This window comes from Schistocerca nitens, chromosome 1, assembly GCF_023898315.1.
Source record: "Schistocerca nitens isolate TAMUIC-IGC-003100 chromosome 1, iqSchNite1.1, whole genome shotgun sequence".
Taxonomy (NCBI): domain Eukaryota; kingdom Metazoa; phylum Arthropoda; class Insecta; order Orthoptera; family Acrididae; genus Schistocerca; species Schistocerca nitens.
In genome coordinates, this window is record NC_064614.1 from 436,242,787 (window position 1) to 436,259,023 (window position 16,237).

A 16,237-nucleotide genomic window follows, 5' to 3' on the forward strand; every position below is an offset into this window, starting at 1 on the left:
CAAGAAAAACATTTTGGAATTTTACAGACACTTCCCTCAGGATAGATTTCCTCATTTGCACAAACTGGCAGCTACAATAATATCAATGTTCGGTTCCATGTATGTTTGCGAATAGCTGTTCTCTGCAATGAAATGTAACAAGACGCGCCTGAGAAACGCATTGTCTGATCGAAATTTAAACTGCACGCTGCGCCTACGATGCACAAGAACAATTACTCCGAACATAGACGCAATTGTAAAGGGCAAAAAGTACAAGATAACAGAGAATCCCACACTTCAGTGACACCTTTTATTGTGTAACAGTTCACAAATTAATACGAATGTAGAGGCATACACTAAGCTAATAAAATTATGTGGCACGTGTACATTCTCCTTTATTTGTTTCACTTTTCACAGTAATAATTTGTGAGTGATATCCCTGCAGGTGGCCGCGGATTTACATTGACTGACGGCAGCTGTTGTGTGCCCCACGTGACTCTCCCCACTCTCCGCTCTGGCCCGGGAGTGGGGGTAGCGTGCTCGCGCTGCTCCGTACTCGCGCCTTGCTGCTCACAGCTTGCTCCGCGAGCACGTATGTTGTGAAGCCCTGGTCTAGAGCGTTGCGGCGAATACAGGTAACATACGATAAGCTCCTATCTCCGACGTACGTAACGTGCAGTAAATGTACCTCTTTCGAGCTGTTCGGGAGTTGACTATGCGAATCTCACTTGTGTTTCTTAGTGTGTGTATGTGCGTGTGTGTGCGCCCGCGCGCTAAAACGAGGAAATCTACAATTTTTGATAGTTGTAGCACTGACGCGACGCATTGACATTCATATGAAAGTAACGAATGTACGAAGGTGGAACGGTAAGTCTGGTAAATCTATACGAACTGATGAGCAAATTTGCTAGCGGTATGCCTGTTACGGTGTCTGACTGACCTAATCCCTCAGACTGCACTGTTTCATTATTATACTTCATATTACGATTTAGGTACATACTTCCATGTCATATATGCCCTAAAACTCAAATACATCAGTCGAAAATGATGTATGACTGTACTAAGGGTAAAAAAGACTAACAAATTAAGGCTTCAGTGAAATTTTGTAGCAGGTTTGAAAATATTGTCGAAAGTATATTGTGTAAGCGAATAAATAGATTTAACATACGAGGGTTGGAACTTTAATAGTGGCAACTACTCGTACAAGATAGATACGTTTCAAAGTTTTACTGACCTTCACAGAAGTCACCAGCATTGTATATAACCCGTTGCCAGCGATGTGGAAGTCGTAGGATGCTCTTAGCAGCCCCATCAGTCAAACAAATCAGTAACACCTTGCATCCACACATCGTCCTGTAAAATAATTTTCAGATCCTGTAGAAAGTGTCGTCACTTCTTTCGCTATGCTGTTCATTTTTGGAACACAACCTACGACCAGGTTAGAGACAGAAGTGATGACACTTTCTGCAGGACCTGACCATCATTGCTCCAGCAACTACAGTGCAAGTTGTTACTGATTTGTTTCACTGATAGGGCTGCTAAGTGCTGTACCACCTACTGCACTCCCCTGACTTAAGCCCTCGTGAGGTCAACTCGATTTCTAAACTGAAGGAAACACTTCACGGAATTCGCTTCAGAACTGCTACAGATTCGTCAGGCAATAGACCGCGCCGCTCTAACTGTCAACACAACTGGCACTGCTAAGAGTGTCCCACGACTTCTACACCGCTGGCAACGGGTTACACACAATACTGATGACTACTTTGATGGTCAGTAAAACTTTGAAAAAAGTATCTATTTTGTACGAGCTGTAAATACGTAGTTGCCACTATTTAAGTTCCAACCCTCGTATATTAAATATGGTCGTGTCCGCTTATGGCTATTAAAAATTATTTTATTTTTTAGTTATTGTGGTTGCAATTTCGTATATTACTCATAAATCCCAAATACAAGTATACACGCAGGCATAAAACCGTTAGACCAAACACTAAGCTATTATGAACTATGTCTAAGTCACAGAGTACACAAATAAACAAAAAACCACGTAAAAATGACGACAATGACATGATGTTCAGCGATTGTCAACTGAAACACTTCCACCGAATTGGCCACGTCACATTAATCCCCTTTTCCTATTCCACTGTGTCCTGTTCTTTCTTAAACAGTAGGTCCAAGTATCTATTTTGCTTTAATAATGTTACGAAAGTGTTTTAGTTAGGATCAGACAATGATGTGGACAAAGAGGGCTGTCATTTGAACGGTCAGCCATGGGTGACATTCTTCGCATTTTTTTTTTTTCTTCTTCTTTTCCGTTTCGTCTCTGGCGAATCTTCACATCATTGAGAAGTGACTGCTAGAATGAAAAACTGTGATAAAAGCCCGGGGTCCGACCGGTTACCAAACAAGCGCTTTACTGCTAGACCAAAAAAAAAAAAAACTAACCTAAGGACATCACAAACACCATGCCCGAGGCAGGATGCAGGATTCGAGCCTGCGACCGTAGCAGCAGCGCGGTTCCGGACTGAAGCGCCTACAACCGCTCGACCACAGCGGCCGGTTGATAAGACTATCGGGCCCGGCTTAGGTTCTACTATGAAAAAATGAGACCTATAGTTTAGCATGGAAGCCGATTCACGGTTAGCTTCTGGAGAATGTCTGCAACACTGAGAGGTGAATATTAGGTTAAAAAAAGTAAAAAATCAGTGTACTGACCGGAATTCGATCCCGTGACTTTGGGGTTTTCAGTCACACGCTTCACACTAGACCACCAGGCCCGACTCGCGTTCTTCTCAAGTTTCGTTGCTGTCTGGAATTGCCACAACTATGCCGCTTTATTAGTAGAGGATTTTAAATCATCATAGTTCAGCCCTTTTTCCACGAAATATTTATAGCTTGTGTACATAAAGCTTCCCTAGAATCCGACCGCTACGATCGCAGATTCGAATCCTGCCTCGGGCATGGCTGCGTGTGATGTCCTTAGGTTAGTTAGGTTTAAGTAGTTCTAAGTTCTAGAGGACTGATGACTTCAGGTGTTAAGTCCCTTAGTGCTCAGACCCCTCTTCCCTAGAATTAACCTTCCTATTAGTGAAAAGCGGATCAAAATCCACACAGTAGTTCCTAAGATTAAGCCGAATATGAAGACAGAAGCGAGCAGGCAACTTTAGTATACACACACACACACACACACACACACACACACATATATATATATATATATATATATATATATATATAAGCAATAGGTTTAATAGAAAATGCAGTTTAAAAACAAGGCTCTGGCAAGGGTGTAGCTGCTTGCAGCGCAGCCATGAACACGTAGCATGAACTCTGCACTGTGCCAGCGCTGCCCCATTAGCTCAGCAGTTTGGCTTTAGAAGCCGAGCAGTGCGGACGCGCGCTGTTTTTCCATCTGCAAAGCGCACAGCCTACCTCGTATACTCTGCGGACTTAGATTCCGCTTGCTTGTGAGCAGGATGGTGGCCAACCGCTTCAGGAAAGAACACTTCGATTCTCCTATAACAGTCAATATACACGATCCAAAGCGCTGGAAATAGAACTCTTTTTCCGAGTTGAGGTACAGATACCACCATCGGACATACTGGGAATATACCTTTCCATTCTCGGCAGTGTCGTATATTTGAAGGTCGTTGAAAAAAAATGGGTCTGAGCAGTATGGGACTTAACTGCTGAGGTCATCAGTCCCCTAGAACGTAGAACTACTTAAACCTAACTAACCTAAGGACGTCACACATATCCATGCCCGAGGCAGGATTCCAATCTGCGACCGTAGTGGTCGCGTGGTTCCGAACTGTAGCGCCTAGAACCGCTGAAGGTCGTTGAAAATGCGGCCGGTGGCAGGATCTTGAAACCTGCTCAACATGGTTTACGGTTTTGTCATGTTGACGGAAACGTCGGCGAGGAAACGGTGGCGCATGTGACCTTGAGCGTACGGCGTACCATACGCGTGTTTCAGCTGCTTTTCGAGCCGCCGAAGGAAGAGATCATAGCGGCCTTCCGGCTATACGATCACACCGTAGAATGCTGGGTGCAGTTCAGTATGTACCTCACTTTAAACGAGGTGCATCAGATCACGATAGACCTTCGATGTCACGAGCTGTCCTACGGAAACTGCAATGGGTGTCGCGCGAACGTTACATACGATGGTCAGCCCAAGACCTGCTCTGGGTGTCGCAACGAGGGTCATCTCCGCTCGGAGTACCTACAACGGCGCATCACTACCAGCCGCCCGCTGAGACGCCTAGAGTGACACCACGAACAGTACTGCCTGTCATCTATGCGGCAGCCCTCACTTCGCCGCCTACTGGTTGGCGACGGCTACCAACAGAGCCAATGCCACCAAGTATACACCCATATGCTGCGACCGAAGAAACGGAGGCTCCTGCGTCCCACCCAACTCCTACAAAATCGACACCTGCCGACGCCGTATCGGACGCTCCCTCAACACTCATCGTTCCTACGACGGCTTTTGTGCCGGAACTTTGGGAATCTCCCCTGTCTTCCGATAATGAAGCAAGCAGCGATCACCAAAGAAGCTCAAGCAGCGGTGTCGCACGACCTCTGACCGTGACGCCACACATTCCATCCGTGATTCAGTGACCGATAGCCCTGATGACGCCTTGGTGACATCTGAAGATGATAAGGACTGCGATGTTACTTTGAGACTGTCAAGCAGTGAAAAGAGCGAAGCCTGCGCTAACTGAAGATATGGATAAACTCCGCCCCACAGGCGGGTCGGCTGTTCTGCTGCCACCGTAGGCAGTGCTTGCGATGCATAGTATGGACATATCTGAGGCGCCGACGACATCGGCATGGAGCGACGTCGTCGAGGACGCATCGGACCCCGCGCGCGTGCCTGCGACAGCAGCTGTGGATTCCAGGGACACCCTGCGAGCGGCGCTGTCGGCTGACCCTTCTGTTGGCTACCGGCGAGATTCCTCCACATTGTGGGCCACAGCTTCAATCGTAACAACATAGTACCTTCACCTTCTGCGGGAAATGATTTGGCCTTCCGACATTGACGTCACGCTGCTCCAGGAGATGCATTTCGCCGCCCTGCCGGATGTGGCCGATTACACCTCTTACGCCTCTCCTGGTGACGACCTTGCACGCAGAGTGGCGTTCGTGAGGACGTATCAGTTGAAGACATCATGTACCTGCCATTTGCGAGGGATATGGCATTTGCCATTATGGGCACTCCCATTGTACACTACTGGCCATTAAAATTGCTACACCACGAAGATGACGTGCTACAGACGCGAAATTTAACCGACAGGAAGAAGATGCTGTGATGTGCAAATGATTAGCTTTTCAGAGCATTCACACAAGGTTGGCGCCGGTGGCGACACCTACAACGTGCTGACATGAGGAAAGTCTCCAACCGATTTCTCATACACAAACAGCAGTTGACCGGCGTTGCCTGGTGAAACGTTGTTGTGATGCCTCGTGTAAGTAGGAGAAATGCGTACCATCACGTTTCCGACTTTGATAAAGTTCGCATTATAGCCTATCGCGATTGCGGTTTATCGTATCGCGACATTGCTTCTCGCGTTGGTTGAGATCCAATAACTGTTAGCAGAATATGGAATCGGTGGGTTCAGGAAGGTAATACGGAACGCCGTGCTGGACCCCAACGGCCTCGTATCACTAGACGTCGAGATGACAGGCATCTTATCCACATCGCTGTAAAGGATTGTGCAGCCACGTCTCGATCCCTGTGTCAACAGGTGGGGACGTTTGCAAGACAACAACCATCTGCACTAACATTTCGACCACGTTTGCAGCAGCATGGACTATCAGCTCGGAGACCATGGCTGCGGTTACGCTTGACGCTGCATCACAGACAGGAGCGCCTGCAATGGTGTACTCAACGACGAACCTGGGTGCACGAATGGCAAAACGCCATTTTTTTCGCATGAATCCAGGTTCTGTTTACAGCACCATGATGGTCGCATCCGTGTTTGGCGACATCGCGGTGAACGCACATTGAAAGCGTGTATTCGTCATCGCCACACTGGCGTGTCACCCAGCGTGATGGTATGGGGTGCCATTGGTTACACGTCTCGGTCACATCTTGTTCGCATTGGCGGCACTTTGAACAGTGGACGTTACATTTCAGATGTGTTACGACCCATGGCTCTACCCTTCATTCGACCCCTGCGAAACCCTACATTTCAGCAGGATAATGCACGACCGCACGTTGCAGCTCCTGTACGAGCCTTTCTGGATACAGAAAATGTTCGACTGCTGCCCTGGCCAGCACATTCCCAGATCTCTCACCAATTGAAAACGTCTGGTCAATGGTGGCCGAGCAACTGGCTCGTCACAATACGCCAGTCAATACTCTTGATGAACTGTGGTATTGTGTTGAAGCTGCATGAGCAGCTGTACCTGTACACGCCATCCAAGCTCTGTTTGAGACAATGTCCAGGCACATCAAGGCCGTTATTACGACCAGAGGTGGTTGTCCTGGGTACTGATTTCTCAGGATCTATGCACCCAAATTGCGTGAAAATGTAATCACATGTCAGTTCTAGTACAATATATTTGTCGAATGAATACCTGTTTATCATCTGCATTTCTTCTTGGTGTAGCAATTTTAATGGTCAGTAGTGTGTATACGTATGCCCCGCCGACTCTGGCTATAGAAGGGACAGAGCTAAATTTTACTCTGAGAAGACCACTCCACCCTTTCTTGGCCGCTATGAACTTTGTCTGCTTGGCGGTGACTTCAGTTGTGTTTTACATTGGGACGACCAACAACAACACTTCAACTCCTGCCAGGGAAAGCGCTTTGTCGTCCGAGACCTTTTACTGCGTGACACGTGGGAGATTCGCCATGGTGATGCACAAGACTATAGATATCAGACAGGTCACTCTGCGAGTAGCCTCGATTTACGTCTTCCAGGGTCTTATCGATGGTTATCGTTGCCCCTTGGCGTTCTCAGACAACTGTGCATAGCAGCGTGGGATTAGCCGAGCGGTCTGAGGCGCTGCAGTCATGGACTGTGCGGCTGGTCCCGGCGGAGGTTCGAGTCCTCCCTCGGGCATGGGTGTGTGTGTTCGTGCTTAGGATAATTTAGGTTAAGTAGTGTGTAAGCTTAGGGACTGATGACCTTAGCAGTTAAGCCCCATAAGATTTCACACACATCTGAACATTTTTTGAACCACTGTGCATACGTCGGCACCATCCTCCTCGCACAGAAGGTGGTGTGGTGCAGTCGTGTGCGATATAAATTAAACACCACACGCCTTACCAATCCTGACTGCTGGCAGCGTGTAGCAGAGGTTTGGACAGTGTGCGAACGCCGGTGTCCAGTATATATGACAATGATGGCTCGGTGGCTGGACTGCACCAAGCCTGTGATGCGGCGAATCTTGATGGAGTTTGGTAGGGAAGTGTCTGCACGGAACTGCTTCACTACGCTTCGTGACCTTGATATGCAACCACCCTCTCCAGTTATTCAGTTGGATCATAACAGAATAAAGGCTCACATAATTGCGCTGACCCATCGCAGATTGCAGGCAGTGGTCCTCAGGTCTCACTGTCAAGATATGGCTTGGCAGGGAGACTCCTCAATGCACCAGATTGTGATTGAAAGGAAGCACCACCGGCAACATTTGGTCTTGGAGCCTGTCACTCGTGGGGGGCAACGGGCCACCAACCAGGCTGGTATTGTGGCTGGCTTTGTGAAACACTTTAGCCACATCTACCAGTACAAACAATATGACGTTCATGATTTGGAGGTGTTTTTGACCCACATTATTAGCACTATTTCAGGCATCGAAGTGGAAACACTGATGGAGGACTTCAACTGTGATAACGTTAAGGATGCGACAGCGAAGGATGCTGCAAACAAGTCGCATAGGATGGATGGTCTTCCTGTGGAATTTTACTGGGCATTCCAGGATTTGGTGGCGCCAATGCTGACTACGATGTTTCATCAACTGTTGTCGGCAGCCGCCACAGCACCAATGCCATTTGTTGAAGGCATTATCATCCCAATTTACAAGCCATCACAGAGGAATACAGTTGCCTATTACCGTCCCCTAACCTCACTTTTTGCCGACTATAAGATATTTGCACGTATTTTGGCGACACGATGTCGTTGGCTCCTTCCGAATATAATATCCACATTACAAGTGACGCCAGGTGGAACCATCAACGCCGAGATGACCACTTGTGAAAGTCATGACATGACTGCTCTAGCAGCTATGTGCAGTATCAGTGCAGCATTGGTGGCCATCTATTTTGACAATGCTTTTGTTCAGGTGCGATATGGTTACCTCATTGCTGTCATGGAGCCGATGGTTTCCCTTCACTGGTACTCTACCATGTCTCTAGACCAGCGCCCTCTTCCTTGTCCAGGTTAACAGTCATATTGCTGGGCTGGCACTGATCCGACATACCTTACATCAGGGATGCCCGCTATCGATGTTCCTCTATGTTCTCGCCTTGGAGCCACTTATTGGGAGTCTTGTGACGCAGTTGTCGGGATTCGCCCTGCAGCAATACACGTTCCGCTGTCAAGCGTATGGTTGGGTGGTTGGTTGGTTTGAGGAAGGAGACCAGACAGCGTGGTCATCGGTCTCATCGGAGTAGGGAAGGATGGGGAAGGAAGTCGGCCGTGCCCTTTCAGAGGAACCATCCCGGCATTTGCCTGGAGTGATTTAGGGAAATCACGGAAAACCTAAATCAGGATGGCCGGACGCGGGATTGAACCGTCGTCCTCCCGAATGCGAGTCCAGTGTCTTACCACTGCGCCACCTCGCTCGGTCAAGCGTATGCAGATGACCTTTTACTGTTGGTCCATCGCTGGGAAGAGAGCACACGTGCACTTGATCTGATCTCCACGTACGGCGACGCGACAGGCAGTGCTTTGGTGTTGCCAAGGCCATGGCGATGCCAATTGGCCATGGACTCATTTGAGAAGAACTGGCGCCTCTATCTTGTGTCCAGTGCTTCCGATACTTTGACATCATCTTTATGTCCACCATCTGTTGCACCGCAGCAGAAGACTTCTGGTGTGCCTTCCAAGATACATCACCTCCATTGCCTTGATGCTTTGCAACAAGTGGAATATCTGAATGTGCATGTAGTTTCCAAGAAGGCGCACCTAGCACAGGTCCTCCCGATGACGCCAGCCTGCAGGTCGCGTTGGGCTACTTCGTGACAACCGGTAACATTTTTAAGATCAAATATGACACGCTCAAATATGACACGCAGCTTGTGGTCTAGTGGCTAGCGTTGCTGCCTCTGGATCACGGGGTCCCACGTTCGATTCCCGACCGTGTTGGAGATTTTCTCTGTCTGGGGACTGGGTGTTTGTGTTGTCCTCGACATTTCATCATTATTTCATCATCATCATTCGTGACAGTGGCTAGATTGGATTGTCAAAAAAATTGGACTGCGTAAATATTGGGGTATTGCATGGGCGCTGATGACCGCACAGTTGAGCGCGCTACAAACCAAACATCGTCATCATCATCACCTTCCCCGGAAAGGCAGGGGACCTGAACTCACCAACGTCCAATGTAATGCGGCAGCCTTAAATCTGAACATCATGCACCAACGGTGGTCTCAGACAGGGAACTCACTCACCCAACACCTCATGGATCTTCGTAGGCTAGCCTCCACCTCCCCACTGGTGTCAGTAGGATATGTTACGCCTCTGTTTTCGCATCTGTCTGTCCTTCTTGTGGATCTTAGCTATATCCGCACTGGCCTCCCATGTACGAGCACACCACGTCCTATGGATTTCTACATTCAGTTACTCTGTGGCGAACCTTGTAACGACGTTGAGATCAAGTATCCATTAACGAGGTGGACGGAGGTGTGGCGCAATCTTCATCAGCTGTCCTGCCAACTTGCGTCCGAGCGACATGCTATCACGTCACCTGTGGAAAATTCGCCACTAACCAGCGTTTACATGTGACAGATTTAATGGACACTCCTTTATGCCATTACTGTCTCTCGGTGGACGATGACACCCATCGCCTGACCTGCTCTGACGCTTGTGAGTTCTGGACACTGGGGCAGCAAATGGTCGCCTGTTTCCCCCGCGCCCCTCCATCTGTTGTCGAACCATACGCTTTCATTCGCCTGGAGAAATCGTGTTTCTCTGCAGCCAAGACTCACACGATAGTCTGGGTCAAAGGACTGACAGTCACTTACCTTTAAGGGTTCAGGGACAAATCGTGTCTCGATCTTTGGACCCTTCTACAGAATGAGCATGCGGTGACTGAACAACATGCACTCTACTGCGCTTATTTCACCAGTTACGTCCGTGGGATTTTGCGCGACCCCCGCTCAGCTGTAACGTGCCTGTTGTGGTTGGCTCGACTGCTGTCGAAGTGCACGTTATTTCACGCTCCTGGCGAGACCGAGCGGGGTGGCGCAGTGGTTAGACATTGGACTCGCATTCGGGAGGACGACGGTTCAATCCCGCGTCCGGCCATCCTGATTTAGGTTTTCCGTGATTTCCCTAAATCACTCCAGGCAAATGCCGGGATGGTTCCTCTGAAAGGGCACGGCCGACGTGCTTACCAATCCTTCCCTAATCCGATGAGACCGATGACCAAGCTGTCTGGTCTCCTTCCCCAAACCAACCAACCCCAACCAACCGCTCCTGGCGAGCACAGCACTGATGCCGCACTGTCCTTATTTTCCATTCCCATCTACCCTACCTGCCACGGCTGTGTCACACGATGGAATTTCATGGTTACAGTTAAGTATCTCTTTCTTTGACTGCCCCTTCTTGTCATCTCCCATATCTAAAATGTTAGTTTTCTTCCACTTGGTAGAAAAGCTATTCATAAAACTGTACTCGTTGAATGCAGTCTTCTGGCCGCTGGTGTTGAATTAATGTGGAATGATATGGATGCAGTTCTTCATCTGCAACACTTGAACAACAAATCTTTGATAAATCAGGAACTGCCTTGCAGCATCACCGGTTCTTCGCCGAGGTGATTGGTGAATGGCTTCAAACATCACGTCCTCTGTTTGTAGAGTCCGTCTAGTCCTTGGATGACCTCTGTCCATTACTTGTGGATGAAGGTTATTGATTTCCCAAAGGCGTTGTTCCAGGCGACAAAATACATCCTTGTCGAAAAGGTGCCTCTGAGAGTACCATGGAGCATATGTATGGGCAGCAGCAGCTTGGCTATCGGATGCACCCAGCACCAAAGACATAATGACGTATTTGTCACTTGTGTATGCCATCGGGAAGCCGCCCTACAAGAACTTGATAGGATCAGTTATAGTTCTGCTCTTTGCTGTTAGTAGAAATATGCTTTCAGTTTAATGCATTCCACTGTCATGTGATAGGCTAGTGTCCTGTACCAAAACTATGTCATGCTTGTGAAGGACGAGAACCCGGGAACGAACGACTAGAAAATAAAAGAAATGAACCTGATGGGGATTCGAATATTAGATCCATGGTGGATGTGGGCGTGATGCTTCAGCTGTCTACTCAGTGAACTACGACAGCTGGTATGGTAGTGTCGGATGATACATGTTCCTCTGTACATTCTCATGCGATGCACGATTTGACAGTGTTGCCAGCTCCTCGTTTTTATAAATGTGTTTTCAAAATGTAACCGATTCGATTTCGCTAGATAAGCTTTTGCCTTGAATTTGGAGGAGGAATCACATGAGGATTACAAGTGTGGCATTTTTTCTTCGCCCTTAATGTATTTATAGAGGTGGAGATAAACAATACGCTTCCGGGTGTTCTGCCGAATGCAGACTAGTTGCTTACAATTGCTATTTGCAGCTGTTGATGCCCTACTACTACTGACTCATTGAGAGGTGATTGCTAGGTTAACAGACTGCGATTAAAATCCGTAGTCCAGTTGCAAGGTTTATGATTAATACTTGAAACATCAATCGTTATTAATAAAAGATAAAATAGATATACCAGGAATGGAGAAAAGTAATATTATAGAGAGCTTAAAAAATTTAAAAATTTTATTACACAATTTTGAAAAATGACTGTATCTCAAATAACATTGAACAATAAATTTGAAACGAAACTGTGCAAATTGCATGATTTTGAGTTAGTTATGTTTATTTCAGTATAAAATGATACAAAATCATCATCTTCATAAATATTTAGCTCTACTATTTTGAAAAAGTAATCTACATTTTTGTATAAATAACTCACTAACTAAATATGCATTCATTTTCCAAGATTCAGTATAACAAATTTTAAGTGAATAATTAATTGAATTATATTATATGTTGTGCATTGATAAATTTCAGTGCTATTCTGGAAGTACAAAAGTAAAATATTAAGAAAAAATGAAGATAATATTACATGAATGACAATACTTCGTAAGTCTAATTTGTACCAGAACTATGTAAAGCACAAAATAAAATATGTAACTTACCTGGTCACAAATGTATATAAAGGATTACAAATGTTAAATATCCATATGTACAGTATATAGGATTACATACTTTGTTCAGAGATAAATTCAGACAATGACGGTTTTCGCTGGGCTTGACATTTATACAAATACTTGGGAACATCCCTAACGACAGTCCAGCGGTAATCTGCTAAAATAATAGAGCTCCACTTTCCGGCATACCTCTTCTCAAATCTGGCAATATCTTGATGAAATCGCTTCCCATGTTCGTCACTTACTGCACCACAATCTATGGGGAAGAAGTCAAGATGACTATGTAAGAAATGAATTTTGGTTCAAATGGCTCTGAGCACTATGGGACTTAACGTCTGTGGTCATCAGTCACCTAGAACTTAGAACTACTTAAACCTAACTAACCTAAGGACATCACATACATCCATGCCTGTGGCAGGATTCGAACCTGCGACCATAGTGGTCACGCGGTTCCAGACTGAAGTGCCTAGAATTGCACGGCCTCACTGGCCAGCAAATGAATTTTCAATTACATGTTGCAACCAAGTTTTTCATAAGATGACAACAAATTATCTACAGTCTCCTTGTAATTTTTTTCCCTAAGAACTGTAAACAGACTGTCTTAAAACATTCTCATGCGAATCTGTGGGCCTACAAAGGTTCCCTCCTTTACTGTGGCATCACTTAAGTAAGGGAGTTTTTGCCTTAAGTACTCAAATGCGTCACCATCTTTGTCCATTCCCTTAACGAATTTTTTCATGAGACCCAATTTGATGTGCAAGGGCAGGAGCAGATTCTTTTTAGGGTCTACTAGAGGTTCACTCTTAATGTTCTTTGTACATGGTTGAAGAGATTTTCTGGTTTCATGTTTACTGTAATGAGATGCACTAGCTCTGCTATCCCATTCACAGAGGGAGCATCAACATTTAGTATACCCTAACTGCATACCTAATAGCAGTGCAACCAATTTCAAGTCAACACAAATCTGCCATTGAGAGTCATTATACTTGATGGCTTCTAGTAAAATTTTCAAGTTTTGGTATGACTCTTTCATATGCACACTGTGCCCAACTACAATAGAAGGTAGCTCATTACTAATATGTAAAAGCACTGCCTTTAAGCTCAACTTTGATGAATCAATAAAGAGTCTCCACTCATCAGGGTTGAAATTAATTCTGAGGGCCTTCATTAGACCATTTATGTCCACACATGCCACAAGACTATCTTGCATGTTAAAAAAAGGAGTGAATTGTTGCTCTCTTCTGCAGTAGAATGAAACATTTACATTGCTTTCCACAAAACTGCGCTGCTGCAAACTTGATGCTAAAATCTCAGCCTTAGCTTCTGAGAGCTCCAAATCTCTGATGAGATCACTTAACTCATTTTGAGACAATTTTTGTGAATAATCAGTGGATGATATATTTGGAAGAGACTCTGGATCTTGTGATGTACTTGGTTCAGGACAATTAGAATCCCCATCGGAAGCAATCTCGTACTGTGTCGGTGGTTCAGGTATTGGCAATTCTTCCCCATGTAGAACTAGAAGTATGACAGATGGAATGTTAGGATAGATCGCTGTCCGCTTCTTCTTCTTAGATATTCCCTTCTTGATAGGAGGAACCATACAAAAGTAGCAGTCACTGACATGGTTAGTTGGCTCACGCCAGATCATGGGCATTGCAAAAGGTATTGAACGTCCTTTCCCATGCATTCCTGAGGTCATTGGCACAAGTGTTGCAGATCACATGTGGAGCCCAGGGTTTAATCTGATCATCTATTTTACACCCAATATAACAATTATAAGCTTGTTTAATCAACTGAGTTCTTTGCTGTTTTTGTGAAGCAAATATCACTTCTGCACACTCATAGCAAAATGTGTCAACACTGTTAACACAAACTCATGGCATTTTTGTTCACTTCAATAGCAGTCAACTTGAACAGCTGGTAGTTAATCTGGAAACAAATGTGCAAAAATTATTACAAGCATTAATAAAGTCACTGAAGTTGAAGAGGAGGGAGACAAAAAGATCACTAAAATTGGTATCAAAATGTTTACATCCAAAATATTGCACACATGTAAGACCAGGGACAATAACATAATCCATTGTTACTAGTTATTTTGACTTTTACAAACTATTATAATATTTGATTTTAAACTTAAGATAAAAATCTGTATATAATTACCTCACCATAATAAAACAGTGTAAATGAAAACTTGAGCTAATTTTAATTCTCTTTGTGATATTCGCGATCAGCACATTAGAAATGGTAGGAATGGGTATTTTCATTTGATTCACATTTTCATTGTTGCACAGTGATAATATACAACCTTAAAATTTGATAAAAATATAAACTATTTAATAATTGACTGCAATTTTACTAAGTGCGGTTTAGGTTCAGCATTTAATCACCTTAGTAGTGGTGTCATGTTCATATTGCCGCACATTGTAGTTCACCTACTTCAGGAGAAAGCATACATTCAGGGAAAACCTTGATTGATTTATAGCTCCTTCCTTCTCCCCTTAAACTATTGTTATGCTAATTGATTTATGACCCCCTATGGGTTGATTTATGACCCCATGGGGATAATCCATCCTTCTGAGAAATCTTCAACCTTCCTCCCTCAACCTTGCCCTCCCCCCCAGCCCTCTGTAAAATCCCCAACCTTCCCCCTCTCATTCGCTGATACAAGCACACTTTTCATATCAGTTTCCTAATTAATTAAATTGATAAATTAATTATCATCTCCCCCTCCTGAGAAATCCCCAAGAAATCCCCCCTCTACACCACTCCACCCCTCCTCTACCCCACTCCACCCCTCCCCTTCCCCATATCGAAGCTGGCAGGAGAAAGACTCAACATGTGTTGGAGAGGAAGGATCTCATGATATGAAATTGAAATCAATTACACAACAAAGGATATATTGTTTATTTATAAAATTCAATTTGCAGGGGAGGGATCTCTCTTTCATTTGGCGAGAAAAGCTCACATCCAGTAACTACATGTCCTAATTACATAATTACACTGCAGTGGATCCACCTACGAGATCTATCCTGATTGTATCCCAAACCTACTCCGTGCCATGTTAAACAATTTCTGTCAGGTAAGCCAATCTGTGGAGTAATGTTTATTTAAGTAATTTATGAGATACAAAGCAGAGTACAGGATATGGTATTTTTATTTATTTATTTCAATAATTTGTCAGGAAATTAACTGCAGTGTATGGAATAATGTTTATTTAAACACTTTGTGGTTGCAAGGCGTTATGGAATATTAAACAAATGAGGTGCTTTTCCATTCTGATCATGCAAGGAATACCGTCGTGATACACTCACCACAAGTAATTACGCTGTCACAGATAGCGCTAAACATATCTGGTGGGGCAATCATATCAGACTGCCAGGCCGATCACATGACACCATGCATGCCACTGGTCAGGGACCACCGCAGCTGCTGGACACCGCTAATCCTCCGAAAACAAAACATCAGGAAGCAGCGTGACTTTGAAATTTTATATCAGACTCACTTCCTGAATCTCTCTATACCCCCCCCCCCTTCTGTCTCCGTCTCAAGTGGTTACTTCCTGTTTATGTGAACCAATGTCTGCAAAAACACATAGACAAAAATGTCGTCCCAAACTGTCTTCGATTCAATCCCCCTCCGCTCCTCCCTCCCTCATAGCTAATGCAGACATGGCGCTGGTAGCTCTCTATAATATCACTTTTCTCCATTCCTGGTATTTATGTTTTATCTTTTATTAATAACGATTGATGTTTCAAGTATTAAGCATAAACCTTGCAACCGGACTACGGATTTTTATCGCAGCCTGTTAACCCAGCAATCACCTCTCAATGAGTCA

The 16,237-nt window shown here is 45.1% G+C and overlaps 1 protein-coding gene across 1 annotated transcript in view; it reads left to right on the forward strand.

The window, feature by feature from the left end:
* Positions 1 to 4,767: 4,767 nt before the first annotated feature.
* The window catches only part of LOC126252797 (probable cytochrome P450 49a1), a 120,856-nt gene continuing 109,386 nt past the window's right edge, over positions 4,768 to 16,237 (forward strand). Inside the window, exon 1 of the mRNA XM_049953770.1 lies at positions 4,768 to 4,943. Within this exon, the coding sequence (XP_049809727.1) occupies positions 4,768 to 4,943 (176 nt within the window). The remainder of the gene's footprint in view (positions 4,944 to 16,237) is intronic.